Source organism: Somniosus microcephalus, chromosome 2 (genome assembly GCF_052327205.1).
Source record: "Somniosus microcephalus isolate GS21.2 chromosome 2, FLI_Smic_1.0, whole genome shotgun sequence".
NCBI lineage: Eukaryota > Metazoa > Chordata > Chondrichthyes > Squaliformes > Somniosidae > Somniosus > Somniosus microcephalus.
Window position 1 is genome coordinate 155,961,805 of NC_140988.1, and position 27,796 is coordinate 155,989,600.

Sequence of the window (27,796 nt, forward strand, 5' to 3'; positions counted from 1 at the left end):
CCGTGCGGGTGGGAGAGAGAGACAGAGCCGAGCAAGGGGAGAGAGACTGCGCGAGAGCCAGTCCAGCGGCTGAGCTGTCCTCCACCAACGGGGTACCCAGAGCCGGTAGAACCGAACGTGCGGGAGAGGGAGAGACAGAGCCGAGCAAGGGGAGAGAGACTGTGCGAGAGCCAGTCCAGCGGCTGCACTGTCCTCCGTTAACGGGGTGTACCCAGCGCCGGTAGAGCCGTGCGGGCGGGAGGAAAAGACAGAGCCGAGTAAGGGGAGCTGTGCGGAAGCCAGCCAGCGGCTGAACCTGTCCGCTGTGGGGGAAGCGTACCCCTTCCACCGGGAAGAAACGCGGGAAGCCGCCATTAGGCGGAGAAGACGCCAGAAGCGGGAAACCGCCATTGAAGTGGGCGGGGCGAGAAAGGAAGAGCGGGAAACCGCCATTTTCGCGGGAAAACCGCCATCTTAACTGACATACCGCCATTGAAGTGGGCGGGGAGAGAAGGAAAGAGCGGGAAACCGCCGATTTCGTGGGAAAACCGCCATCTTAGAAACAAACAAATAAATAAGAATACTTAAAGAAATACTGGTGCTGCTCCCAAGGGAAGAAAGATGCCTAAGCGAGGGAATATTAACGACTTTAATTCTGAAATAGAAGACTGGGCCACGTACGTGGAACGCATAGAGATCTATTGCGAAGCCAACAAAATAGGAGGAAGACGACAAGGCGATAACATTGCTAAACTCGATGGGGGCAAAAACATACGGGCTCTTGAAGCATCTAATAGCACCAAATAAACCAGCGGATCAGACCTTCGAAGAGATTGTGGCTGTGCTGAAGGACCACTTGAACCCCACACCGTTGATGCTGGCTGAACGATTCAAATTCTACGCAAGAACGCAGAGGAAAGACGAAAGCAATACGGAATACTTGGTCGAACTGCGTAGGCTAGCGAAATACTGCCAGTTCGGAGGGAATCTGACAGAAGCGCTGCGGGACAAGTTCATATGCGGATTGTCCAAAGAAGGGACGCAGAAGCGACTACTGGAAGAGAACGACCTCACACTGGACAGGGCTGTCCTTATAGCTGCATCGCACGAAGCCGCAGCGAAAGGAACGGCAGAAATGCAACTAAAGGCGGCGGCACTCGGGGTGGACCAAATTACTTCAAGCACAACAAAATGCTACCGTTGTGGGAAGGCAACGCATGATCAGAATCAATGCTGGTTTAAGAACCAAGAGTGTAGGAAATGTGGCAAACTGGGTCACATCGCGAAGGTATGCCGGTCCGGGAAAAAGACCAACAATCAAAGGAAGCCACCACAAGAAAAGTACAACAAGGTACACAAGGTGGCTGAGAAGAGTTCAGACGAACAGAATTCAGACTCAGACCCAAACAACCAGGAGCTGGGTAGTCTGAGAATCCACAATGTGGGTAAAGAAACGGATCTACAGACCATCTGGGTCATACTAAAAATAGCTGGAGTCCAAGTAAGAATGGAGCTGGACACTGGATCAGCTCTATCAGTCATCAACCGAAGGGACTACCACCGGCTATTCTCTCACATACCTTTAAGAAATACCAAGTTCGTATTACAGACATACACGGGGCATAACGTATACCCCGTGGGGAAAATAAGAGTCAAGGTGAGAGATAGGGGTAAAGAACACCCAAGAATGAACTTGTATGTATTACCTGAGGGAGGACCACCACTTCTAGGACGGGAGTGGATTAAGAAAATAGACATGGAAGGGCATTACCTAAAAGCCATAATGAGGGAGGACTCGGTGCAAGCTATTAGCTCAGATTCTGAAATGGATGATGATAAGACCAATTCGAATATGGAAGACAAGGCAAAAAGGGACTTGCCGACGATGGGGAAGAAAACAAAGACATGCAGAAGGACTTATGGTACCAAGAAGAATAAAGCTGCAGAGCAGAACTCCAGGTTGACAGAGAATTCTGAGCCTGTTCAAGCAAAGGATTCATCCATGACGGAAGAACACCGAGATCGGACGCAAACTTATGTCAAAGTACGACAACAATTAGAACAGTTGAGTGACCGTCTCGTACAAGAGATGAAAAAGATGGAAAAGTTCTGGGACACCGAATGGGAGAACCTGGAAAGACAACAGAGACAGCTAGCTCAAGCAGTGAGCGACCATAGAGCCATCGTGGCCAAATACCAATCACATTCCCCTGATGCTGTTCAGGAACTAGAATATTTACAGAACGAACCAAAGGAAGTGGAATCTTCAGGAAGCCAGGATTTTATTCCAGTTCTTCTCTACGACTCCTTACAAGCAGAGTGTGAGAAGTTGAAAGAACAGTATGAACAGGCCCAGGCTACAATTCTGGAGGGGGTTAACTCGGCAGCCTCCGAAAAGCTAGTTTCAGTAGAAGCATATGAACAACTAAAGGTTGAACATGAGCAAGAAGTCCAAAGGCTGCAGGAAATTCTTGATGAGCTCAAGGCCAAGACAGGCTCATCGGTAGAAGTTCCATCCATAGGTGAGAAATTAGAGGTGAAAAACATGGCAGAGCATGAAAGACAGGATGTCCAAGAACTCATAAAAACATTGAAGGACACCCAAGACAAATATGAGGCGGCAATGACCGAGGTTCAACAACTTGAAGAACAGATTCAACTGGGAATCCTTTCAGTGGAAGAAAAGGATGCTGTAAGAAACTCAGAGACTGTAAGAATGGTCCCTGAACATGAACTAGAGAGCATCAGGGCGCAACTTTTCCGAGCGCTGAAAGCCAAAGTTCAAGAGGAACGTAAGGTGGAAGTATTGGAGAAAGAGGTGGATGAAATGGAGAAGACTCTGATCCACCGTGTTCCCAGGGAAGAGTTAACGGTCAGCCAACTCCTTCATATGCTGAAGGACAAGACTCTGCAAGGGGAACAATCTGAACACGAGCTTCAATCTTCAGGGGGAACGAGTTCGGAGCTCTCAAAAGTCACGGAGATAGCTGAGGTGGCAACACAAATTTTACAAGGATGCCAAAAGTACGTTGAATCACGTCAAGGTGAACAGAAGAATGTGGAAACCGTTACTTCAGTAGAAGGTTTAAATAGCCTGATAACGCAATTCCCGATGGAAGGGAAGGTATTGAACTCACAAATGAGGTCCGTCGTGAAGGAATGGCAGATAACCCAGGAAGAGCGGGATGAATATGAATGCATGAAGAAGTCTTTTCAAGAAAGATGTCTAGGGAAGGAACCACCGTCAGCTAACGTCCAGACGGGTGAGGAGGAAGAAGGCGGCTCTCTCGCTGGCCTAACTCAGGACGAACCCGAATATTACCATGACCTGTTGAGTGACACTGAATATTACGAGGATGTGGTCTGCCCAGCTTGTGATGAAAACTCTCAAAGTGCTGAAATCCGGAGGAAGCACTTAAGGTCTAAGGAACATAGAGAGTTGGTGGCGCTACAGCTGGCAGCCGAGAAAGGAGCTCCGAGAGTTTCAAAAAGGCAGAAAAGAAAAAGAAGAAGCAGAAGATAATAACTGTCTAAAATATTAGCACTTCTACCATCCCAGGCGGGACATTACGAATGGAGCTAAATTAGTTGAAAAACTGGAAAATGTCAAGACAGCCAGTTGGTTGTAAAAGTCCGCACTGCTGGTTCAACAGGACGAAAGTTCAAGCTGTTATGTCAAGAAAAAGGCTATGGAGGAGTCACGCTAGCCAGGTGAACCGGCTACACCAAAGAAATGTTGTTCGGAACGAGTCAAGATCAGAGACTGAATCTAGAAACTGTTTCCGCAGAGACTGAACCTGTGAACTGTTTCCACCGAGATTATATCTGTAAATTGTTTTATATGACATTGGCTCCACCGAGATTATATCTGTAATTTGTTTTATAGGAAGTTGAAGATATGTATGTTTAATGGGGACTCTGTAAGTAATAAGCTAAAAAGGGAGGATTGTAGTGTATGTACCCGTCTATCTTTAAGGGAACTATTGAATGTAACCGTTCACCTTTAAGGGAACTACTTTAGGTGTGGCACTATTTGTTTGGCTTCTGTATACTGTAATACCGATAGTGACCACACCAGTATATAAGTGTTGTGGCAGGATTGCTGGGGCAGATTCACCCGGACCTTCGAATAGTAAAGACCTGTTTGTTTGTTACTTCTGAAGTCTGTGTATTTATTAACTGCACAACCCACAGACTTTACACCCTGTCCCTGCTTTCTCCCCATATCCCTTGATCCCCTTAGCCTTAAGAAATATATCTAACTCCTTCTTGAATATATTTCATTAATTGGCCTCAACTGTCTTCTGTGGCAGAGAATTCCACAGGTTCACCACTCTCTGGGTGAAGAAATTCCTCCTCATCTCAGTCCTAAATGGCTTACCCCTTATCCTTAGACTGTGACCCCTGGTTCTGGACTCCCCTGCCATCAGGAACAGCCTTCCTGCATCTAGTCTGTCTAGTCCTGTTGGAATTTTATAAGTTTCAATGAGATCCCCTCTCATTCTTCTAAACTCTAGCGAATATAAGCCTAATCGAGCCAATCTCTCCTCATATGTCATTCCTGCCACCCCAGGTATCAGTCTGGTGAATCTTTGCTGCACTCCCTCCATGGCAAGAACATCCTTCCTCAGATAAGGCGACCAAAACTGCACACAATACTCAAGGTGTGGTCTCACCAAGGCCCTGTACAACTGCAGCAAGACATCCTTGCTCCTGTACTCGAATCCTCTCGCTATGAAGGCCAGCATACCATTTGCCTTCTTAACCGCCTGCTACACCTGCATGCTTACCTTCAGCAACTGGTGCACAAGGACACCCAGGTCTTGTTGCACTTCCCCTTTTCTCAATCTATTGCCGTTCAGATAATAATCTGCCTTCCTGTTTTTGCCACCAAAGTGGATAACTTCGCATTTATCCACATTACAGTATACTGCATCTGCCATATTGCCCAACCTGTCCAAATCGTACTGGAGTTTCTCTGCATCCTCCTCACAGCACACACGCCCACCCAGCTTTGTGTCGTCTGCAAACTTGGAGATATTGCATCTAGTTCCCGCGTCTAGATCATTAATATATATTGTGAATAACTGGGGTCCTAGCACTGATCCCTGCGGTACCCCACTAGTCACTGCCTGCCACTCGGAAAAAGACCCGTTTATTCCAACTCTTTGCTTTCTGTCTGCCAACCAGTTTTCTATCCAAGTCAGTACCTTACTCCCAATCCCATGTGCTTTAACTTTGCACGCTAGTCTCTTATGCGGGACCTTATCGAAAGCCTTCTGAAAGTCGAAATACACCACATCCACTGGTTCTCCCTCATCTATTCTACCAGTTACATCCTCAAAAAATTCCAGTAATTAGTCAAGCATGATTTACCTTTTGTAAATCCATGTTGACTTTGTCCGATCCTGTCACTGTTTTCCAAGTTAACTCATTGCGACGTAATGCTACTCAACCCCAAAGTGTTTAAGATGGATATTTAAAGGGTGAACCGATGGACAGAAACAAGCACAAATTTACATTATAGAGAGAGCTGATTCGCCTTAACGGCTGTTTTTATCTCTGTCTGGTTAGTTAATTACATGGAACAGTATCCTTCCCCCCCCCCCCACCCCTTCCCACTGAGGTTGTACAAACAATACAGAAACTAGAGGCTTTTAGTCTTCAGCTGTTCAAGAAATCTGTAACATCTGTGCTATTTCAGACTTGCTACTTAGAGGATATTGGACACCGTCTACTAAACACCATATTCAGACCAAAGAGGCCTCCATGGCATTCTCACCCGACAAAGGACAATTTTTTTGATCAAGTCAACTTGCAAAATATTTTGGCCAAAATGGGCCAATTAGGTTTTGGACAGTCACTAACTGATTTTGTTGGTGTCCTTTCTACTAACACAGCCTTTTAGCTGAAGTAATTACTGGTTGTTCCAAGTATTCACACTTTAGAAAAACAACCAGATAGGAAGGCTCTTCGTTCCACCCTTGTCCGGATAGTTATTTTTTGTTGTCAGCGACCCTCAGACAGACGTGGTCCTGGGAGGAAAACTACAGCTGCAAAGTGCACTTCAGGTGTTGATGATCAATGTTTGCTACAATTCAGATTAATTCTTACATTGCTCATTGATGTAAGCAATCAATCACTTTGTCTAATTTTCAATTTGGTTTGGATTCCCCGAATGGCCAAACTGCATCACCGAACGTCAACTCCTTCCCAGGCTTGTGGCCAACTATTTTTTTCAGTTGATCAACAAGCTTTTTGGTCAGTGCAACTGCAAGGCAGAGCAGGAATAAAACAGGAGAAATGGCAGACCTGACAGCCTGCTCCATTACCAGAGTCAGGGTGGTGAAAGATCTGCTGTGGGGAAATCTGAGCCTTCTGGATGCATGCGTCTTTAAACTGCTACCCCAAAAGGACCAGTCCAGCACAGGCAGGTGAAGAGCACTAAGTACCCTCGTAAGGGATAAAGAATTATCTGTTGCAAAATTATTGTCCTGGAATATAAAAATGCATTTATTACATAGATTATGAAAGAAGAATGCTTACAGAGGAGAGGTATCCTGATGATGGTCGGGAAGATGGATTAATGCAAACTGGAGGGGAATAGACTCGAGCATTTGAATACTGACAAGATGTAGCACTAAAACCTGGACCTTGGAGCTCCTTTAAAACAAAGATATTATACAAAATTACAATACAAGGTTAGCAGTATATACTTTTTAAAAAAGTAAAACATATTTAGTAATATATTGTAAAATGTATGAGCATTTGATTGATTTTTGACAACACTGCATTTTTACTAATATGAAAAAAGGATATTGGATTAAAAAGGGAAAGAGACAACAGAATGGATACATTCTCCCATTGGCACCCTGCAACTGAACACTACAAGGTGTACAAAACAGTGTGTGTTGATTTGCCTTCTGCTTTTCCATGTGACAATGCTGCTCGTCTTTGCTCAGTGTCTCCTCCAGTGGCACAGCCAAGTTCAAGAACTCGCCCATAGCAAAATACTGCAGATGCTGGAAATCTGAAATAAAAGTTCTGACGAAGGGTCCTCGACCCGAAACGTTGACTGTTTCTCTCTCCTTGATGCTGCCCGACCTGCTGAGTGTTTCCAGCATTTTCTGTTACTTCAGATTTCCAGCATCCGCAGTATTTTGCTATCGTGTTAGTGTTTGATTCACTGCCACCTCTCTTCTAGGAATGCCCACCTTGAAGAAGTTCTGCTCTTCTCTCCGACGGGATTTCCGTTTGTCTCTTCAAACTTGTTCATCTTCATTGCTTTCTGTTTCCCTTCTTGTGTTTGATCAGGAATCTGCCAAGACTCGTTTTCACAGCCACATCTCTTTCCTCAGCAACCGTCTCTGGTTCCGACTTATTCCACATGGATTCCAACTGAAATTCCACCCTTCGTGTTTCGGATCCACCCAAGATTACAGGTATCTCCAAGATAGGCAGCGTTCCTCGAACTACTGCTCTCGCTGCATCCGGAGATCCACGCTCAACGCCATGCGTCGCCACATGAACACTCTTGACCTCTCTCATCAGCAGCACCGATGCACTCTATCTCAAAGCTGTCCTGGTCCACAGTTCCATTTCATCCTTCGCCTCATCAGACGCTTCAACAAAAAACTTTTTTTCTTCCTTTCAGGTGTCAAGGATCGCAAGCTTCCACAACTCTTGGATGCTAACGCCCCTCCGGAACCTTCTACCCCTTCACTTTCCTCTGACCCCATTCCTTCTTCCAATCTCACCTCCTGCCGTGTTTTCACTATCCCCTCTGACCTTCCCCTCTCTGACCCCTTAGCAAAGGCCTGAGCTTCATCCCCTTACGCCCCATCTCAATGAATTTCGAGCTCGGCACGATGCCGAGCTCTTTTTCCGTCGCCGTCGTCTCCATGCCCACTTCTTTGGCCAGGAGTCTTCCCCCCCCACACAGCGAACACTTTCTTCTGCTTTCAGAATTATTTGTCTAACTGGACCCCTCCCTCTGGCCTCTTACCCTCTCTAGATCTTTTCATTGCTAACTGCTGGCGTGACATCGGCCGTCTCCATTTCTTTGCTCCCTTCACTCACTCCAACCTACTCCCCTTTGAACTTGCAGCAATCCATCCTCTCCGATCCAACCCTAACACTGTCATTACGAAGCTCAACGTAAGCTCGAGGAACAGCACCTCATCTTTCAATTAGGCACTTTACAGGCTTCTGGACTCAACATAGAGTTCAACAATTTCAGACTATAACCTTGGCCCCTATATTTTTTTTCCCTCACATGGTAGCTGTTGATTCTGCCATCGCCATTTACACCTCATCTAGAGCCAAATTTTGTTTCTTAACTTGTTAAAAAAAAGCCAGTTCTGACAAAGGGTCCTCGACCTGAAACGCTGACTCGGTTTCTCTCTCCTCGATGCTGCCTGACCTGCTGAGTGTTTCCAGCATTTTCTGTCGTTATTCAAGAACTCGCCATTGTAGGATTAATAGATAGGGATTTATATTTGTATTCAGAGTTTGTGTGTGACACCTAAATTGGCTCGAGTTGTCCTATCTAAACCAATTCAAATAAAAGGATCCAGACACAGCTTGATCACCAGCAGCAACCAAGCACAGCATTGGTTAAATTTATTGAAGTCTTGAAGTCAATTGGCAACTTAATCATAAGTAGAACAGTAAAACTTTGCTGTGGAATTAAAACACAGCATTAAGAGTTCAATTTAATTCAGTTCAGAATTAGCATCACAGCCTTAGCTAGGTTCAACTTAATATAGCAGATCAGTAATATTCAGTTTTAAGGATTGCAGCCTATGCTTTGTAACGTTAGTCCTTCACAGTTCACGTACAAAGTAATAGATAACAGTCATGCTCTTCCTGTTGAAGGCTACATCTTGGATGACATGGAAATATCCTCCAATCTGATAGCAGTTTAACCATTACATCAACACAGTTCCATCTTCCCCCACCCCTCCAGGGTCCTTTGCTCGTTTGTCAGCAGTCCTTTTCTAATTTCAAGCACTTTGAATGTACTTATACGACACAACTTGAACTGTCCCAACTGCTGGACTCCTGTGAACTGTACTTGAGCAATTTAAGCACTCTCATTTACAGACTTCTGCTCAAACTTCTAGCAAGTTACTGCAGAACTTTCCCTTTTTAAACAAGATTAAAATATTACTTTAACAATCAGAACGAAAGGTAACTCTACCTACCAAATCTTCCAATAGACCACTTATTTTTTAAATTATCATAGAATTTTCCCAGTTAAATAAGTCACCTGAGGGAGGTCAATAATCAGAAGTAAAACTTCCAAGAAAATATTAAAAAGTTGAAATTTCTCCCTGGCCCCTATATGACAATCAAGAAAAACTACAATATATCAATCTAACATTACAATCTATATTAGCCACCTCTAACCAGTGCATCTCAAAGATATTTCATGGTCTCAGCAGGATTGGAATAATAATATAATTTATGTCTATTTTTATCCTCATAACCTTTTCAAAAGTTGTTCATCAACATAGCATTAGTTGCTTTTGATAGAAGACTATTTCCTCACAACTCCAGCTGCAGCATTGGTAAGCACATTATATCGTAATGTGACCTTCCAGATTCCCCACTTGTAATTGTAAATTCAGGAATGAAACTGAACAATGTAAAAATTGATTTTCTGATATGTGGACAAGATAGCAATATGCAGGATGGTCTCCTTAGCTTGCTAAATTTAGTGCAGTCAAAATGTGCATAAAAACTCTTTTCTTATCTTGCTAAAAATACCAAATAGAGGAAATCTTTTCCTTATGAGTAGGGGGTAACCGGCTTTTAGCACTGAGAGTCTGTGTGAAACAGTGGGCTAAAAATTTGTTATAGCCAAAAAATGATCAGTGTTTAGACTAAAAATGGTTAAGTAGCGCCAGTTGAAAATCGTCTAGGCATCACGCAAAATTTGTCCTCACTCATTAAAATGACTGCAGTCATGATTCTCATCTAAAAACCCAAGCTCATTGGCGTTACACTGAAAAGATATTGACCAATATCGGGGACAGTCTAAACGCAAGGTTGAGAGGTGATCTCATTGAAACATACAAAATTCTTACAGGGCTTGATAGGGTAGATGCAGGGAGGATGTTTTCCCTGGCTGGGGAGTCTAGAACCAGGGGTCACAGTCTCGGAATAAGGGGTCGGCCATTTAGGACTGAGATGAGGAGAAATTTCTTCACTGAGAGGGTGGTGAATCTTTGGAATTCTCTACCCCAGAGGGCTGTGGATGCTCAGTCGTTGAGTATATTCAAGACAGAGATCGATAGATTTTTGAATATTAAGGGAATCAAGGGATATGGGGATAGTTCAGGAAAGGAGATGAAGTAGAAGATCAGACATGATCTTATTGAATGGCGGAGCAGGCTCGAAGGGCCAAATGGCCTACTCCTGCTCCTATTTCTTATGTTCTAATGATTGCCACAGGCTTTTTTCGCTGCTTAAAGGGGAGGTTCATTGATGCTGCAGCACCTCATTCTCAGCATTGTTGGGTGTGCAGCTGCCTCAAAAACAATAAGGAGGACAAGGAGAAGGAGCACTTATTTACAAATCCTGATGGCAGATTGCCGCCCCAAGGAGAAAGCCCGGAGGTTTTCCAATGAAGCTTTGGAGGTATTGATTTTAGCAGTAGAGAGAAGGCAGGCGGACCTGTACCCACCAACTGGCAGAAGGCTCTCACCACAAGTCTGCGGGACTAGGTGGAGGGAGGTGGCACACCATGTCACGGGCAGCACTGTGGTCCCCAGGACACCCACACAATGCAGAAAGAAGTTTAACGAGCTCACACGGGTGGTCAGGGGGAATGAAGTCTTCAACAAATGCTACATATCACCATCTGTACCACAAGCTTCACACACTGCTCAATGCACCACACTCCCAGCACTCACCCACATCTCACACCTTGCACACAATGACAGCTATTCAACTACAGCAGGCAAAAGGATCATTAGTTATTAGAATTCATGTGATACATTTATTGATAAATTTATTAATTGTGTTTGGAATATTTTGTGGTCTCTTTCATTTCACTTTTGTGCCCAGGAGGACACTGTGATATGGCGTGAGACAGGGATTGTATGATGGGGATGTGGTGAGCTACGGGGATCTGGGGTTTCATTCATGCAAATCCGAGTCTGATGAGCCGGTCATGGACAGCCTGTCCGGAAAGCCGATTGCCTCCGCCGTATATCCTGGAGGGCCAGCTCCACTGCCAGTACAGCCCCCATGACTTTCAAGCAAGTGTTGTAGGTTGAAGGTTTTCAAAATTAATTATGGAGTTTTGTACTTGCCACAACACTCCCTGATACCAAATAACCTTGAAATGAATAAAGAAAACTCTTCCAGTAGTAGGAAATAGCACACAGCCACTCAAACTTCAAAAACCTGTCAGGTGCGAGTGATTGGTGATGATCCCTTTATATAGCTTTGCTGGAGCTGGCTTCCTGCTGCTGCACGTCACCTGAAGCTGTCGTTATTTTCTCCAGCCGGTAAGTTCATTGGCTGTAACGAAGTTGGGAGATTGGGCGTCAAGTGAGTGTTGCGTCGTGTCAAGTGAGTGTTGCGCACTCACTGACGTCACAATCTCCGTGACGGTGAGGTTCCTGGCGATCGCGTTCAGCGACCGTACTACCAGCAACACGGATAGGACGTGCGCCGCTGGAACCAGCATCAGGTGGTGTTAAAGTTCTCAATGACACCACATGAATTTCTTCCCCCTGTAACTTTTGGAAGAGGTCATGGAGTATTTAGGTCTACAGAAGGTATTAGGAATATAGGAACAGGAGTAGGCCATTTAGCCCCTGCGACCTAACTCCAAATACCCACCTTTGCCCCATATCCTTTAATACCTTTGGTTAACAAAATCTATCAATCTCAGATTTAAAATAACGATTGACCCAGAATCAACTGCCGTTTGTGGAATAGAGTTCCAAACTTCTACCACCCTTTGCATGTAGAAGTGTTTCCTAACTTTACTCTTGAGAGGCCAAGCTCTAATTTTTAGGCTACATCCCCTGGTCCTAGATTCCCCAACCAGCAGAAATAGTTTCTCTCTATCTACCCCATCAGTTCCCCTTACTATCTTGAAAACTTCAATCAAATCACCCTTTAATCTTCTAATTTCCAGGGAATACAACCCTAGTGTGTGTAATCTCTCCTCGCAACTTAACCCTTGAAGTCCGGATATCATTCTAGTAAGTCTACATTGCATTCTCTCCAAGGCCAATGTATCCTTCTCATGGTGCCCAGAATTGCTCTCAGTACTCCAGGTGTGGTCTAACCAGAGCTTTGTATAGCTGTAGCATGACTTTTAACCCCTTGTGTAGTGTCCGTGTGTAGATAAAGACACTGAAGACAGGAGTTGGTTCATAGGTGTTTACTAAGCAAGTCTGGGGGGGGTTCTAAAGGATATATACAATACACAGGCTTATATAGCCCAAGTGGAAATACCGGCATTACGCACACCTGGGGCTCTTAAAGGCACATACACCACAATTCCTCCCCTTCTAGCTAACTAGTACATCATATTTTAAGTAATTATTAATTACATGTTATATGCAAAATAATATACATTGCTGTATTAATTAATTATAAGTGAGTCTCTCAGGAGGCTTCCTGACTCGGTCCGGATAACGCCTCGGGGGTGGTGTAGTTTCTGGTGGTGTAGTAGGTTCTTCTGGCAAGGCTGATTCGGCTTGAAGGCCAGTGTCGGGTTCATTGGGCTCCAGTATCACCGGATCGGAGGTAGATATGGGTATCTCTACTTCATCGTTAGATGTATAGCGTGGTGGTGTAGGTTGTCCCTTTTCGGATGACTTGATGATTTGGTCAGCATGGCGCCTTATTATGCTTTCTCCAATGTCCACGGTATACATCAGTGGTCCTAGTCGTGTGCAGATAGTTCCAGGCTGCCATTTCTCGGTACGGTAGTCCCGGGCCAAAACCGGTTGGCCTATCTGGAAGGCCCTAGTTGGCCTTTCATTCATGCCCTGAAGCTGCCGGTTCTCCACGTCCCTTCGGATGTTGGGCTTGACCAAATCCAGCCGGCATCTTGGGTTTCTATTGTAGAACATCATGGCGGGAATTTGGTTTGTAACCATATGTGTTGCATTCCTATATGCAAATAAGAAGTTATCCACCTTGTGCTGAAGTTTTATGTCTTCATTACCCATGGCCTTTATGGCCTTCTTAAAGGTCTGGACAAACCTTTCAGCCAATCCATTGGTGGCGGGATGGTATGGGGCGGACGTGTAGTGCTTTACCCCATTGTTCTTTAAGAACTTTCTGAATTCTTCGGACACAAATTGCGGTCCATTATCAGAACATATCTGTTCCGGCAGCCCATTCCTGGCAAATATGGTCCTTAATACTGTGATGGTTTTTTCCGTGGTGGTGGAGGACATCTTTATTACCTCCGGCCACTTGGAGTGTGCATCAACTGCGATTAAGAACATTGAGTCCATAAATGGACCAGCAAAGTCGATGTGCACCCTTTGCCAGGGAGATGAGGGCCACTCCCATGGATGTAGAGGGGCCTGTGGCGGAGCATTTTGGACCTTCTGGCATCCTAGGCAGCTCTTGGTCATGTCTTCGATGTCTCCATCGATACCTGGCCACCATACAAATGCCCTAGCTAGGTTCTTCATTTTCACTCCACTCAGATGCCCCTCGTGAAGCTCCTTTAGCACTTTATCCTGGAGTTTGGGTGGAATCACCACTCTGGATCCACACATCAAGGTTCCTCGGCACACTGACAGCTGTTCTCTTCTTTGCGAGAATGCTGGCAACAGTGGTTCGCCATGTGCTGGCCATCCCTTCATTGTTAAATCGTAGACCCGTGAGAGAGTAGGGTCATTTCTGGTCTCCCTTTCAATGGCAGAATTTGTCACCGGTAGACATTGCACTATGGTAGAGTGGAATATCTCTACTGGGTCTACTGTAGGTGCCTCTTCTATCGTTGGCAACGGCAGGCGCGATAAACTGTCAGCATTCCCATGCTGTTTTGACCCTTTGTATTCAATGTTGTATTGGTGTGCCCCTAGAAAAAGGGACCACCTCTGTAGTCTTTGTGCCGTCATAATGGGGACACCTTTCTTAGGGTTGAATATGGAGATGAGGGGTTGATGGTCAGTCAGCAAGGTAAATTTTTGTCCGTGTAGGTAATGGTTGAATTTCTTCACTCCCCATACCAGGCTGAGTGCTTCCCTGTCTATCTGGGAATAGTTACGCTCAGCTGAGTTCAATGAGCGTGACGCAAAAGCTATCGGCCGTTCCGAGCCATCAGGGAATCTATGGGACAATACCGCTCCTATGCCGTAAGGGGATGCATCGCACGCCAGTCTGATTGGTAGTGATGGGTTGTAATGAGCCAAAACTTTCTCGGATGTGATTAAGTCTTTACATTTATGGAAGGCACGTTTACAGTCTTCCTTCCATTTCCAAATCACTCCTGTGTGTAGAAGATCATTAAGAGGGTGTAGAATAGTTGATAAGTTCGGTAAAAATTTATGATAGTAATTTATTAATCCCAGGAATGACCTCAATTGTGAAACATTTTCAGGTGCTGGGGCTTTTATAACTGCTTCAATTTTTTCAGGTGACTTATGCAACCCTTCCTTATTAATTATGTGGCCACAATATGATATCTGATTTTGGAAAAATTCGCACTTGGGGCGATTTGCTCGTAGGCCCCGTTCTTTCAGCCTAGTGAGCACCTGTTCCAAATTGGCAAGGTGCTCGTTGTCGTTTTCTCCTGTTATAAGGATGTCGTCTAGGTAACACTGAGTCCCCGGAATCCCTTGCAGGACTTGCTCCATAGCTCTTTGCCAGATAGCTGGAGCTGATGCTACTCCAAAAATCAGTCGATTGTACTGGTACAGGCCTTTGTGTGTGTTTATTGTGAGATACTTTTTAGAGGTCTCCTCAACCTCCATCTGTAGATATGCCTGTGCCAAGTCAATTTTTGTGAAACGTTTTCCTTCGGATAGTGAGGCGAAAATATCTTCTATCCTCGGAAGAGGATACTGTACCGTGTGAAGGACCGGGTTTACAGTCACCTTAAAGTCCCCACAGATGCGAATTTTTCTCTGTTCCTCAGAGTTATTTTTCAATGCTTTTTTCATGACTGGAACGATGGGTGTTGCCCATTCGCTCCAATCTATTTTGGATAATACGCCTGCCTTTTCCAAATTCTCCAGCTCTGCCTCGACTGCCGGACGTATTGCGTATGGCACCGGTCTTGCCTTAAAAATTTTTGGAATTGCTGCATCTTCCACTTTTATTGAGGCGGTGATGCCTTTCAAGGTTCCTAGTTTCTCTTGAAACACTTCTTTGGCGTTGGCCAAGATGTCTTTTAATCGTTCAGGTATGATGTCATCCTTGTTTTTTTCCTTACTGGTCACCGTCAGTGCCTGAATGGAGTGCCAGTCTAAACGTATCTTCCTTATCCATTCACGTCCCAACAACGGTGGACCACCATCTTGTAGAATGTATAAATACAACTTTTGTATTTCTTTGCCGTTGTATACCACAGGCACCTTTATTTTTCCTTTGGGGTATACTTTCTGCCCCGTATATGTTTTTAAGATAATGGATGTGTCTTTTAGAGGTATATGCGAAAATAGCCTCTCGTAATCTCGTTGATTTATTACGGTTAGAGCTGATCCTGTATCTAGCTCCATTTTAACTGGGGACCCTGCTATTATGAGGGTAACCCAGATGGTCTGGTAATCTTCATTGGCAATTACATTATGTAATTTGAGAGAGCTTAGTCTCTTGTTCCCGGAGTCGCTATCGCTCTTCTGGTCTTTGGAGCTACTGTCCGTCATCATTTGTACCTTTCTGTGCTTTTCCTTATTGATTCTTTTCCCGTTAGTGGATTTTTTATTTTCAGATCGGCATACACGTGGAATGTGTCCCATCTTTCCGCATCGCCTGCATGCTTTTTCTTTGAACCAGCAATCCCCCTCTGGTCATGGTTGGATCTGCCGCAGCGATAACATCTCTTGAATCCCCGTGTCATTTCATGGGTGCCGAAGTCCTGTGGCCTTTGCTGTATCTTTGCCGCTCCTATTGCACTGAAAGCCTTGTCCAGTGTTAAATCTTTTCCAGAAGATACCTTTTTTTGTGTTTCTACACTTAGGGGATCGCAGATGAATTTGTCTTGCAGAGAATCTGCCAGTCCTGCCTCGAATTGGCAGTGTAGGGTATCAACAATCTCCTCAAAATTCTTGTCCATCGGTTTGGCTGGAGTGATTAAGTTGCGTAACAGCTTGTATGTTTCTGCGCCCATTCGATCCAGAAGCACTGAAGCTTTTTTTTCATCTTCTATTCCATTTGCGGTGCAAAACACCTCCACTCTTTCTACATATGTGGTCCAATTCTCTATCTTGTTATCAAAAACATCAATATTGCCAAAGTTAGGCTCTGTTTCGTTATCAAAAGCATCAATATTGCCAGACTTAGGCATTTCAAAAAAAAAAATATGGCGCTTCCTGCGCTTTCCCGCCGCTGCTACCGATAACAACACTGTTTTACTGTGGTTTCCGTTTATTCACTGTTGGAGACTCGGTCCCGACGGAGGTCTAAACGCTGACCTGCTTGCCGCGCCGGCCGTCTCCCGAGTGCACCCTCCCAGTCCGTTATTGCTTGCCTCCGATTTCGCTGCCTGTCTCAGCTGTAGAGCCCGACGCTGGAGCCCCAGCCTGACGCCCAGGAAGGATTAGCGCAGTACCTGCCACCAGCTTGACCAGCTGGTGAAACCACAGTTTCTATAACTTCCTTGAGTCTTCTGGACGCTGGAGGAATCGATGTCCTTGAGGTGCTGCCGAATTGCAGGTAAGTCCGTTTCCACTTCGTCGCCACTGTAGTGTCCGTGTGTAGATAAAGACACTGAAGACAGGAGTTGGTTCATAGGTATTTACTAAGCAAGTCTGGGGGGGGTTCTAAAGGATATATACAATACACAGGCTTATATAGCCCAAGTGGCAATTACCGGCATTACGCACACCTGGGGCTCTTAAAGGCACATACACCACACCTTGTATTCTAGTCCGCTAGATATAAAGGCCAGCATTCCATTAGCCTTTTTGATTATTTTTTTTGTACCTGTCCATAACATTTTCATGATCTATTTTCATGATCTATGTACAAGGACCCCTAAGTCTCTTTGGGCATTCACTGCTTCTAGCTCTTCACCATTTAGAAAGTATCCTGTTCTATCCTTTTTAGGTCCAAAGTGGATAACCTCACACTTGCCTATATTGAAATCCATTTGCCAGTTTTGCAGATTCACAATTTATTAATATCTCTTTATAATTTTATGCTTCCATCTACACTGCCACCTATCTTTGTGTCATCGGCAAACTTGGATATGTGGCTCTCTATCCCATCATCTAAGTTGTTAATAAATACAGTGAATAGCTGAGGCCCCAACACAGATCGCTGTGGGATGCCATGAGTCACATCCTGCCAATTAGAGTACCTGCCCATTATCTCTACTCTGACTCCTGCCACTCAGCCAATCTCCTAACCAGGTCATTAATTTGTCCTGAATTCCACGAGCTTCAACTTTAGCTAATAGTCTGCTTATGAGAGACTTTATCGAATGCCTTCTGGAAGTCCATATAAATAAGAACATAACATAAGAAATAGGAGCAGGAGTAGGCCAATTGGCCCCTCGAGCCTGCTCCGCCATTCAATAAGATCATGGCTGATCTGATCCTAACCGCCAATCCACTATGACAGGACTATCTCCTGAATCTAACAGCATTAGACACACGAAAACAGGAGCAGGATCAGGCTACACGGCCCCTGGGCCCGCTCCGCTACCCACAGGGCCATGACCTATCCGAACCTAGACTCATGTCCAAATTCCTGCCCGCTCCCCGTAACCCTTAATTCCCTTTTCTACTAGGAAACTGTCTATTTCTGTTTTAAATTTATGTAATGATGTAGCTTCGACAGCTTTTTGGGGCAGCATATTCCATGGACCTACCACCCTCTGAGTGAAGTAGTTCCTCCTCATCTCAGTTTTGAAAGAGCAGCCCCTTATTCTAAGACTATGCCCCCTAGTTCTAGTTTCACCCATCATCTGGAACATCCTCCCTGCATCCACCCGATCCAACCCCTTCATAATCTTATATGTTTCAATAAGATCGCCTCTCATTCTTCTGAACTCCAATGAGTAGAGTCCCAATCTAGAGAGAGATTAAATAGTTTGGGCTTGTACTCACTGGAGTTTAGAAGATTGAGAGGGGATCTCATCGAAACATATAAAATTATGGCAGGCCTGGACAGGCTGAATTCAGAGAGAATGTTTCCAATGGCCGGGGAGCACAGAACCAGGGGCCACAGTCTAAAATTAGCGGGCAAATCATTTAAAACAGAGATGAGGAAGAATTTCTTCACTCAAAGAGTGGTGAGCCTGTGGAATTCCCTGCCACAGAGGGCTGTGAAGGCTAATTCAATAAATATTTTCAAGAGAGAATTGGATATATTTCTGAAGGCTAAGGGGATTAAGGGTTACGGAGAAAAGGCGGGGACGGGGTACTGAACTGGTAAGATCAGCTATGATCTCAGACGAAGATCAGCCATGATCTCATTGAATGGCGGAGCAAGCTCGAAGGGCCGAATGGCCTACTCCTGTTCCTATCTCTATGTTTCTATGTTTACTCAACCTCTCCTCATATGTCCATCCCCTCATCCCCGGGATTAATCGAGTGAACCTTCTTTGTACTGACTCGAGAGCAAGTATGTCCTTTCTTAAGTATGGACACCAAAACTGTATGCAGTATTCCAGGTGCGGTCTCACCAATACCTTGTACAACTGAAGCAATACCTCCCTATTTTTATATTCTATCCCCCTAGCAATGAAAGCCAACATTCCATTGGCCTTCTTAATCACTTGTTGCACCTGCATACTAACCTTTTGAGTTTCGTGCACCAGGACCCCCAGATCCCTTTGTACTTCAGTACTTTCAAGTTTCTTGCCATTAACATAATAACTTGCTCTACGATTTTTCCTGCCAAAGTGCATAACCTCACACTTTCCAGTATTGTATTCCATCTGCCAAATCTCTGCCCACTTACTCAGCCTGTCTATGTCCCCTTGCAGGTTTTTTATGTCCTCCTCACTCACTACTTTCCCTCCCATCTTAGTATCATCTGCAAACTTTGATGTGTTACACTCGGTCCCCTCCTCCAAATCGTTAATATAGATTGTAAAGAGTTGGGGACCCAGCACTGACCCCTGCGGAACACCACTGGTTACTGATTGCCAGTCTGAATTTGAACCATTTATCCCAACTCTCTGCCTTCTGTTAGATAGCCAATCCTCTATCCATGCCAGAATATTACCCCCAATCCCGTGATTTTTTATCTTAAGCAATAATCTTTTGTGTGGCACCTTGTCAAATGCCTTTTGGAAGTCTAAATACACTACGTCCACTGGTTCACCTTTATCCACCCTATATGTTACTTCCTCAAAGAACTCCAGCAAATTTGTCAAACATGACTTCCCCTTCATAAAACCATGCTGACTTTGTCTTATTAAATTATGATTATCCAAATGTCCTGTTACTGTCTCCTTAATAATGGACTCCAAAATTTTACCTACCACAGATGTTAGGCTAACCGGTCTATAGTTTCCAGCCTTCTGTCTACTGCCCTTTTTAAATAAGGGTGTTACATTAGCAGTTTTCCAGTCTGCCGGGACCTTTGCTGAGTCCAGGGAGTTTTGGAAGATTATTACCAATGCATCCACAATCCCTACCGCCACTTCCCTCAAAACCCTGGGATGTAAGCCATCAGGTCCAGGTGATTTATCCGCCTTGAGTCCCATTATTTTACCAAGTACTACTTCCTTAGTGATTTTAATCGTATTTAGCTCCTCCCCCCCTATAGCCCCCTGCTTGTCAAGTGTTGGGATATTCTTGGTGTCCTCTACTGTAAAGACTGATACAAAATATTCATTCAGTGTTTTTGCCATCTCCATATTTCCCACCATTAATTTCCCGGTCTCATCCTCTAAGGGACCAACATTTACTTTAGCCACCCTTTTTCTTTTTATATAACTATAAAAACTCTTACTATCTGTCTTTATATTTTTTGCTAATTTACTTTCATAATCTATCTTCCCTTTCTTAATCAATCTTTTTGTTATTTTTTGCTGTCTTTTAAAGTTTTCCCAATCCTCTATCCTCCCACTAGATTTGGCTACCTTATATGCCCTTGTTTTTAGTCAAATACTATCCTTAATTTCTTTACTTAGCCACGGATGGCTGTCTTTTCTTTTACACCCTTTTATTCTCAGTGGAATATACTTTTTTTGGAATTTGTAAAATAACTCCTTAAATGTACACCACTGATCATGTATCGTCTTATCCTTTAACCTATTTTCCCAATCCACTTTACTCAATTCCGCTCTCATACCTTCATAGTCTCCTTTATTCAAGCTTAGCACGCTTGTTTGAGATACAGCCTCCTCACCCTCTAACTGAATATGGAATTCAACCATGTTATGGTCACTCATTCCAAGGGGATCCTTTACTAGGACATTTTTAATTAATCCTGTCTCGTTACACAGGACCAGATCTAAGGTTGCTTGCCCCCTGGTTGGTTCAGTTACATACTGCTCAAGAAACCCATCCCTAATACACTCAATGAACTCATCCTCAAGGCAGCCCTGCCCAATTTGATTCGTCCAATTTATATGATAGTTAAAATCCCCCATAATTATAGATGTTCCCTTATTACAAGCCTCAACTATTTCCTGATTGATACTCCGTCCAACAGAGTTGCGACTGTTCGGAGGCCTATATACTACACCCACTAGTGTTTTTTTCCCCTTATTATTCCTTATCTCCACCCAAACTGTTTCATTATCCTGATCCTTTGACCCAATATCATTTCTCTGTATTACAGTGATTCCTTCCTTTATTAACATAGCCACCCCACCTCCCCTTCCTTCCTGCCTGTCCTTCCTGATTGTTAAATAACCTGGTATGTTTAATTCCCAGGCATTGTCACCCTGCAGCCATGTTTCTGTAATGGCCACAAGATCATACCCATATGTAGCTATTTGTGCCTTTAACTCGTCTATTTTGTTACGAATGCTACGTGCATTCAGATAGAGAACTTTCAAATATGTTTTGTGACACTTAGTTCCTGCTATTGCCCTTTTTATTACTTTACCTTTTACTCCACACCTTCTACCCCTTCCTGACACGCTCTGGTTTTTAATTTCCCCACTGCTACCTAAGTCTTTGACCTTCTCTGTTGTCATTTTTATTATTTGCTCTCTAGGAAGCTCCCCCCCACTAGTTAGTTTAAAGCCCTCTCTACAGCCCTAGTTATATGATCCGCCAGGACTCTAGTCCCAGCACTGGCCAAATATCAATAGACATTCCACTGTCCACTACTTTAGTCACCTCCTCATAAAATTTTATCAGGTTTGTCAGGCATGACCTATCCTTCACCATGCTGGCTCTCTGATCAGCTCAAAATTTTCAAGGTGTTCAGTTACTATAACCTTAATTACAGACTCGTGATTTCCCGACAACCGATGTTAGGCTAGCTGGTCTATAATTCCCTGGTCTCCCTCTCTCACCTCTCAAACAGCAGAGTAACATGTGCAATTTTCCAATCTAAAGGAATGAACCCTGAAGAGAGAAATTTGGAAGATCATAGTTATGGCATCTGCAATATCCTCACCTACTTCCTTTAAAACCCTGGGATGACAACTATCTGGTCCTGGGAATTCGTCACTCCTTAGTGCCATTATTTTCTTCATTACTGTTAATTTGTTTACGTTTGGTGAGCAAATTATGGCGAGTCCCCGTCCCTGATTCAATATTAGTTTCCTTGGGATGTCCTGCATGCTATCCTCTTTCTCTACTGTAAATACTGACACAAAGTAATTATTTAATGTGGTAAACCACTGTCATACCTGTCTGTGTCTGTATGTGTATTCCACTAGGTACAGGTCTGGACATGCCTCGGCTGACTCCTCCCACTATTCCAGGTATATAAGTGACTACCTCCCAGTCCCTTAGTATTCTGGACGGGTCGACCACTCGAGACAAGACCTTCATTCTTTAGTTAATAAAAGCCTGATTGTTACTCGCTCAACCTCAGTCTTTTGAGTAATTGATGGCGCATCAATTTTATTAACTAAATTTTTTATAATGGAGAAGATCCTCACACAGCATGCCTGGACCGGGACAGTCGGGAAGCGGACGCTTCCACCAAGTTTGCTCACTGGCTCACGTGCTTCGAGACATTCCTGACTGCCTCCACTGCGGTCGAAACGGATGCGGACAAACTGTCTGTCCTGTTCTCCAAGGTGAACCACCGAGTGTACTCAGTCATCCGGGACGCGACCTCGTACACAGCCGCCCTCCAGCTCCTCAAGACCCAGTACACGCGCCCTGTGAACGAAGTATACGCTAGGCACCTTCTGGGGAGTCGCAAGCAACAACCTGGGGAATCGACTGAGGAATACCTCCAAGCACTGTCCGTGCTTGGCCGGGCCTGTGGGTGTGAGGCGGTAACGCCCACTAAGTACACGGAGGAACTGATCTGGGATGCCTTCGTAGTGGGCCACAGGTCCAACTACACCCGACAGCGACTGCTGGAGCAGAGTGACCTCACCCTCGACAAAGCCTCCGACATCGCACTAACGCTGGACGCAGCCTTCCGGTGCATGGATGCCTACTCCTCTGCACCGTGGACGCCGCGGGGAACGACAACCTGGGACACGGTAGGACAGCCCCATAGCACCGTGCCACCCCAGCCACAGCCCAACAACGGCCCAACTACCGCAGCAGTGTCCCAAAGCCAGACAGCAGTATCCCAAGGCCAGAAATGCTACTTCTGTGGCCAGGCCAAACACCCCAGAGCGCGCTACCCGGCGAAGAATGCGACCTGCTCCGGCTGCGGGAAAAAGGGACACTACGCCAGCGTCTGCAAGGCCAAAGCCACCCCGAACGCCAGCAGCGCCGCGTGTGGGCCGTGCGAGCCGCCATCTTGGGCCCCCAACAGCGCCGCGTGTGGGCCGTGCGGGCCGCCATCTTGGGCCTCCCCAGCCATGTGCAACCCACCGCAGCAGCAGCCATCTTGGACGACTCCAGCCACATGGGAATCATGGACGCCGCCATCTTGGACACCAGCCGGGACGCAGCAGACCGCCAACCCCCCCCCATCGGATACTCGCAGCAACACACCGACCCCTACGCTGGCCTCTGTGACGCTGGGCCAAACGAGACCGCACCAGCTAGCTCGGTCCAAAATGGACGTTAAGGTAAACGGCCATGCAATAAACTGCCTTTTTGACTCCGGGAGCACAGAGAGCTTCATCCACCCCGACACGGTGCGGCGTTGCTCTCTCCCAGTCCTGCCTGCGCACCAGCGGATTTCTATGGCCTCCGAGTCCCAGTCAGCGGACATTGGCGGCTACTGCGTGGTGACACTAGTAGTAGACGGGACTGTGTTCAATAATTTTAAACTCCTGGTCCTGCCCGACCTCTGCGCTGCCGTTCTACTGGGGTTGGATTTCCAGTGCCACCTCAAAAGCGTTACGATGGCGTACGGTGGCCCCCTCCCCCCACTCACAGTCCGCAGCCAGCAGCCTCCAAATTGCCCGCCGCGCACCAGATGCAACCTCTCCACACTCAGCGTCCCACCCCCCCCACTGTTTGCTAACCTCACCCCCGACCGTAAGCCCATCGCCACAAAGAGCAGGCGATACAGTGCTGGGGACAGGGTTTTCATCAAAACCGAAGTGGAACGGCTCCTGAAGGAGGGGATTATTGAGGGCAGCTCCAGCCCCTGGCGAGCCCAGGTTGTGGTCGTTAAGACCGGCGAGAAACAACGCCTGGTCATCGACTACAGCCAAACAATAAACCGCTACACCCTGCTGGACGCCTACCCACTCCCCCGCATAGCTGACATGGTCAACCAGATCGCGCAGTACCGTGTCTTTTCGACCATTGACCTGAAATCAGCGTACCACCAGCTCCCCATCAGCCCTGAAGACCGCCAGTATACTGCTTTTGAGGCAAACGGCCGCCTCTATCACTTCCTTAGGGTTCCCTTCGGCGTTACCAACGGGGTCTCCGTCTTCCAAAGGGAGATGGACCGGATGGTCGATCAAAACGAGCTGCAGGCCACTTTCCCTTACCTAGATAATGTGACCATCTGCGGCCATGACTTGCAGGACCATGACGCAAACCTCGAGAAATTCCTCCGCACCGCCCAACTCCGGAACCTGACATATAACAAGGAGAAGTGCATATTCCGCACAGACCGCCTCGCCATCCTTGGCTGCGTTGTGCAACACGGGGTCATCGGTCCCGACCCGGACGCGTCCCCTTATGGAACTCCCACTGCCCCACTGCCTAAAAGCTCTGAAGAGGTGCCTAGGGTTTTTTTCCTACTACGCTCAGTGGGTCCCCTACTATGCAGACAAAGCCGGTCCGCTGATCAAGTCCACCTCTTTTCCCGTGACGGCAGAGGCCCGCTTAGCCTTCCACCGTATCAAGGAAGGCATTGCCAAAGCCACCATGCACGCAGTGGACGAATCCATCCCCTTCCAGGTGGAAAGCGATGCGTCCGACTTCGCTCTGGCCGCCACCCTTAATCAGGCGGGGAGACCTGTGGCATTCTTCTCATGAACCCTCCAGGGCCCGGAGACCAGGCACTCCGCGGTCGAGAAGGAGGCCCAGGCTATCGTGGAGGCTGTGCGTCATTGGAGGCACTACCTGGCCGGAAAACGATTTACCCTGCTCACTGACCAGCGTTCAGTTGCTTTTATGTTCAACAACAAGCAGAGGGGCAAAATCAAAAATGACATGATCTTGAGGTGGAGAATCGAACTTTCCACCTACAATTACGAGATCTTGTACCGGCCTGGGAAGCTCAATGAACCCCCAGACGCCCTATCGCGTGGCACCTGCGCCAGCGCGCAGATCGATAGGCTGAGGGCCCTCCACAATGACCTCTGCCACCCGGGGGTCACCAGGTTCTTCCACTTCATCAAGGCCCGCAACCTGCCTTACTCCATCGAGGAGGTCAGGACCATGACCAAGAACTGCCAAGTCTGCGCTGAGTGCAAACCGCACTTTTATAGACCAGACAGAGCCCACCTGATAAAAGCCACTCGCCCTTTCGAACGCCTGAGCGTCGATTTCAAAGGGCCTCTCCCCTCCTCCGACCGCAATGTGTACTTCCTCAACATCATTGACGAGTACTCCCGGTTCCCGTTCGCTATCCCCTGCCCGGACATGACCAGTGCCACGGTCATTAAATCTCTGAACAGCCTCTTCACCCTGTTCGGTTTCCCCAGCTATATCCATAGCGACCGGGGCTCATTGTTTATGAGCGACGAACTCCGCCAGTACCTGCTCGCTAGGGGTATAGCCACAAGCAGGACCACCAGTTACAACCCCCGGGGGAACGGACAGGTGGTTTGCAACAGTTTGGAAGGCCGCCCTACTAGCCTTAAAGTCTAGGGGCCTTCCAACCTCCCGCTGGCAGGAGGTGCTCCCCGATGCGCTCCACTCGATTCGGTCACTGCTCTGCACTGCCACCAATGCCACCCCTCACGAGAAAATGTTTGTCTTCCCAAGGAAGTCCACATCGGGGACATCGTTACCGCCATGGCTGACGTCCCCAGGGCCGGTACTACTGAGAAGACACGTGAGGGCCAATAAAACGGACCCCCTGGTCGAGAGGGTCGACCTCCTCCACGCCAACCCCCAGTACGCTTACATTGCGTACCCGGACGGGCGGGAGGACACAGTCTCCATACAAGACCTCGCACCCTCGGGGACCGCTGTAACCCACTACCCATTACCACCACCCCCCACAACCCGATATCCAACCCCAGCAGCCGGCTCGCCTTGGACCGTCACCCACGAGGACTACACTCCAGGGCCCCAGCCTACACGGGACGCGACGCCAGAAGCTCCACCACCCCTGCCGTCGCCACGTCGATCACAGCGGCAGACAAGACCTCCGGAGAGACTCCAATACACGAACTTTTAAATACACTTCACCCCGCCGGACTCATTTTTAAACAAGGGGTGAATGTGGTAAACCACTGTCATACCTGTCTGTGTCTGTATGTGTATTCCACTAGGTACAGGTCTGGACATGCCTCGGCTGACTCCTCCCACTATTCCAGGTATATAAGTGACTACCTCCCAGTCCCTTAGTATTCTGGACGGGTCGACCACTCGAGACAAGACCTTCATTCTTTAGTTAATAAAAGCCTGATTGTTACTCGCTCAACCTCAGTCTTTTGAGTAATTGATGGCGCATCATTTAACATGTCCACCATTTCCTTATTTTCATTTATAATATCACCATTATCAGTTTCATGTGGCCCACATTGCTCTTCACCACCCTCATTTTCCTAATATAATTGTAAAAGTTTTTTATGTTGATTTTGATATCCCTTGTAATTTTCTTTTCATACTCCCTTTTTGTAGCTCTTACTATCCGTTTTGTCACGCTTTGCTGTTCTTTGTATCTCGCATTCACTAGGATCTGTGCTATTTTTTGCATTCTTGCACACATTTTCTTTTAGTTTTATGCTGTCCCTCACCTTTTTAGTTGTCCATGGCTGTTTTTTTGTAAGTAGAGCTCTTGCTCCTTAGGGGTATTAACTGCTTCTGTATCCCATTAAATTCTTTTTTGAACACTTCCTACTGATTGTCTGTTGTTTAACCCATTAACAAATTTGCCCAGTTTACTGTGGAGTCTGTCTCATCCCGTTGAAGTTGGCCTTGCCCAAATCTAGAATGTTAGTAGCTATTTAGCATTTCTCCCTTTCAAACACAACATTGAACTCAATCATATTATGGTCGTTACTTGATAAATGTTCACGCACCATTAGGCTGTTACTAAATCTGACTCATGACTCATTATTAAATCTAATATGGCCTGCCTCCTTGTTGATTCTAGGACATATTGTTGCAGAAAACTGTCCTGAACGCACTCAAGAAATTTGCGATCTTTCTGACTTGAGCTCATCTGCTTATCCCAATCTACAGGAAACTTTCGATTAACCGGCCCCTAAATAACCGGAACGCTCTATCCACCGGCAAAATTCAGGAGTCGGTTCAGATAACTTTTATTACTTTTTTACTCCATTTGTTGCTGTGCAAGGGTGTAGCTGAAGCTGTTGCTAAGCTACAGAGACGCTTGCAACTTGTGCCGATTGTTTTGAAGCTGCTGCGCAACAGGGTTTGTTGCTTTATACGGAGCTCTGAGCTCCGTATCTTTTACTATAGCGTTCGGTTATCCGGAATTGTTGATGAACCGGCACCACGTCGGTCCCGTCCGTGCCGGATACCAGAAAGTTTCCTGTATATGGAAGTTAAAATCCCCCATTAAAACCACTCTGCCTTTACTGCATGCTTGTTTAATCTCTGCATTAATACATTCTACCACTTCACAGTTGCTACGAGTGGGCCTATACACAACTCCCACTACAGTCTTAAATCCTTTTCTATTTCTTAGTTCTACCTATAAAGTCTCCACTGCCTCTTGTTATATCATCTCTTATCAGAGAAGTATTTTCATCCTTAATCACTAATGCTACTCCTCCCCATCTACCAGATTCCCTATCCTATCTGTAGACCTTATATTCTCTCGGGCAGTGTCAACGGTCACTTTCGTAAGCAGACCTCACGTATGATCAGATTACACCTTTAATACACAATATCGGCTTAAATAGTGCAAACCGGGGGATGATAACATAGATCCCTTGTTGCGTGTACTGGAT

General features: G+C 46.1%; 1 protein-coding gene across 4 annotated transcripts in view; it reads right to left on the bottom strand.

Annotated features, from left to right (window-relative positions):
- The window catches only part of LOC147123048 (coiled-coil domain-containing protein 158-like), a 249,213-nt gene that overhangs the window by 53,448 nt on the left and 167,969 nt on the right, over positions 1–27,796 (bottom strand). For all 4 annotated transcript variants that reach the window (XM_085964352.1, XM_085964360.1, XM_085964379.1 and 1 more), the window contains one exon: positions 6,526–6,642. In XM_085964352.1, the coding sequence (XP_085820478.1) occupies positions 6,526–6,642 (117 nt within the window). The remainder of the gene's footprint in view (positions 1–6,525; positions 6,643–27,796) is intronic.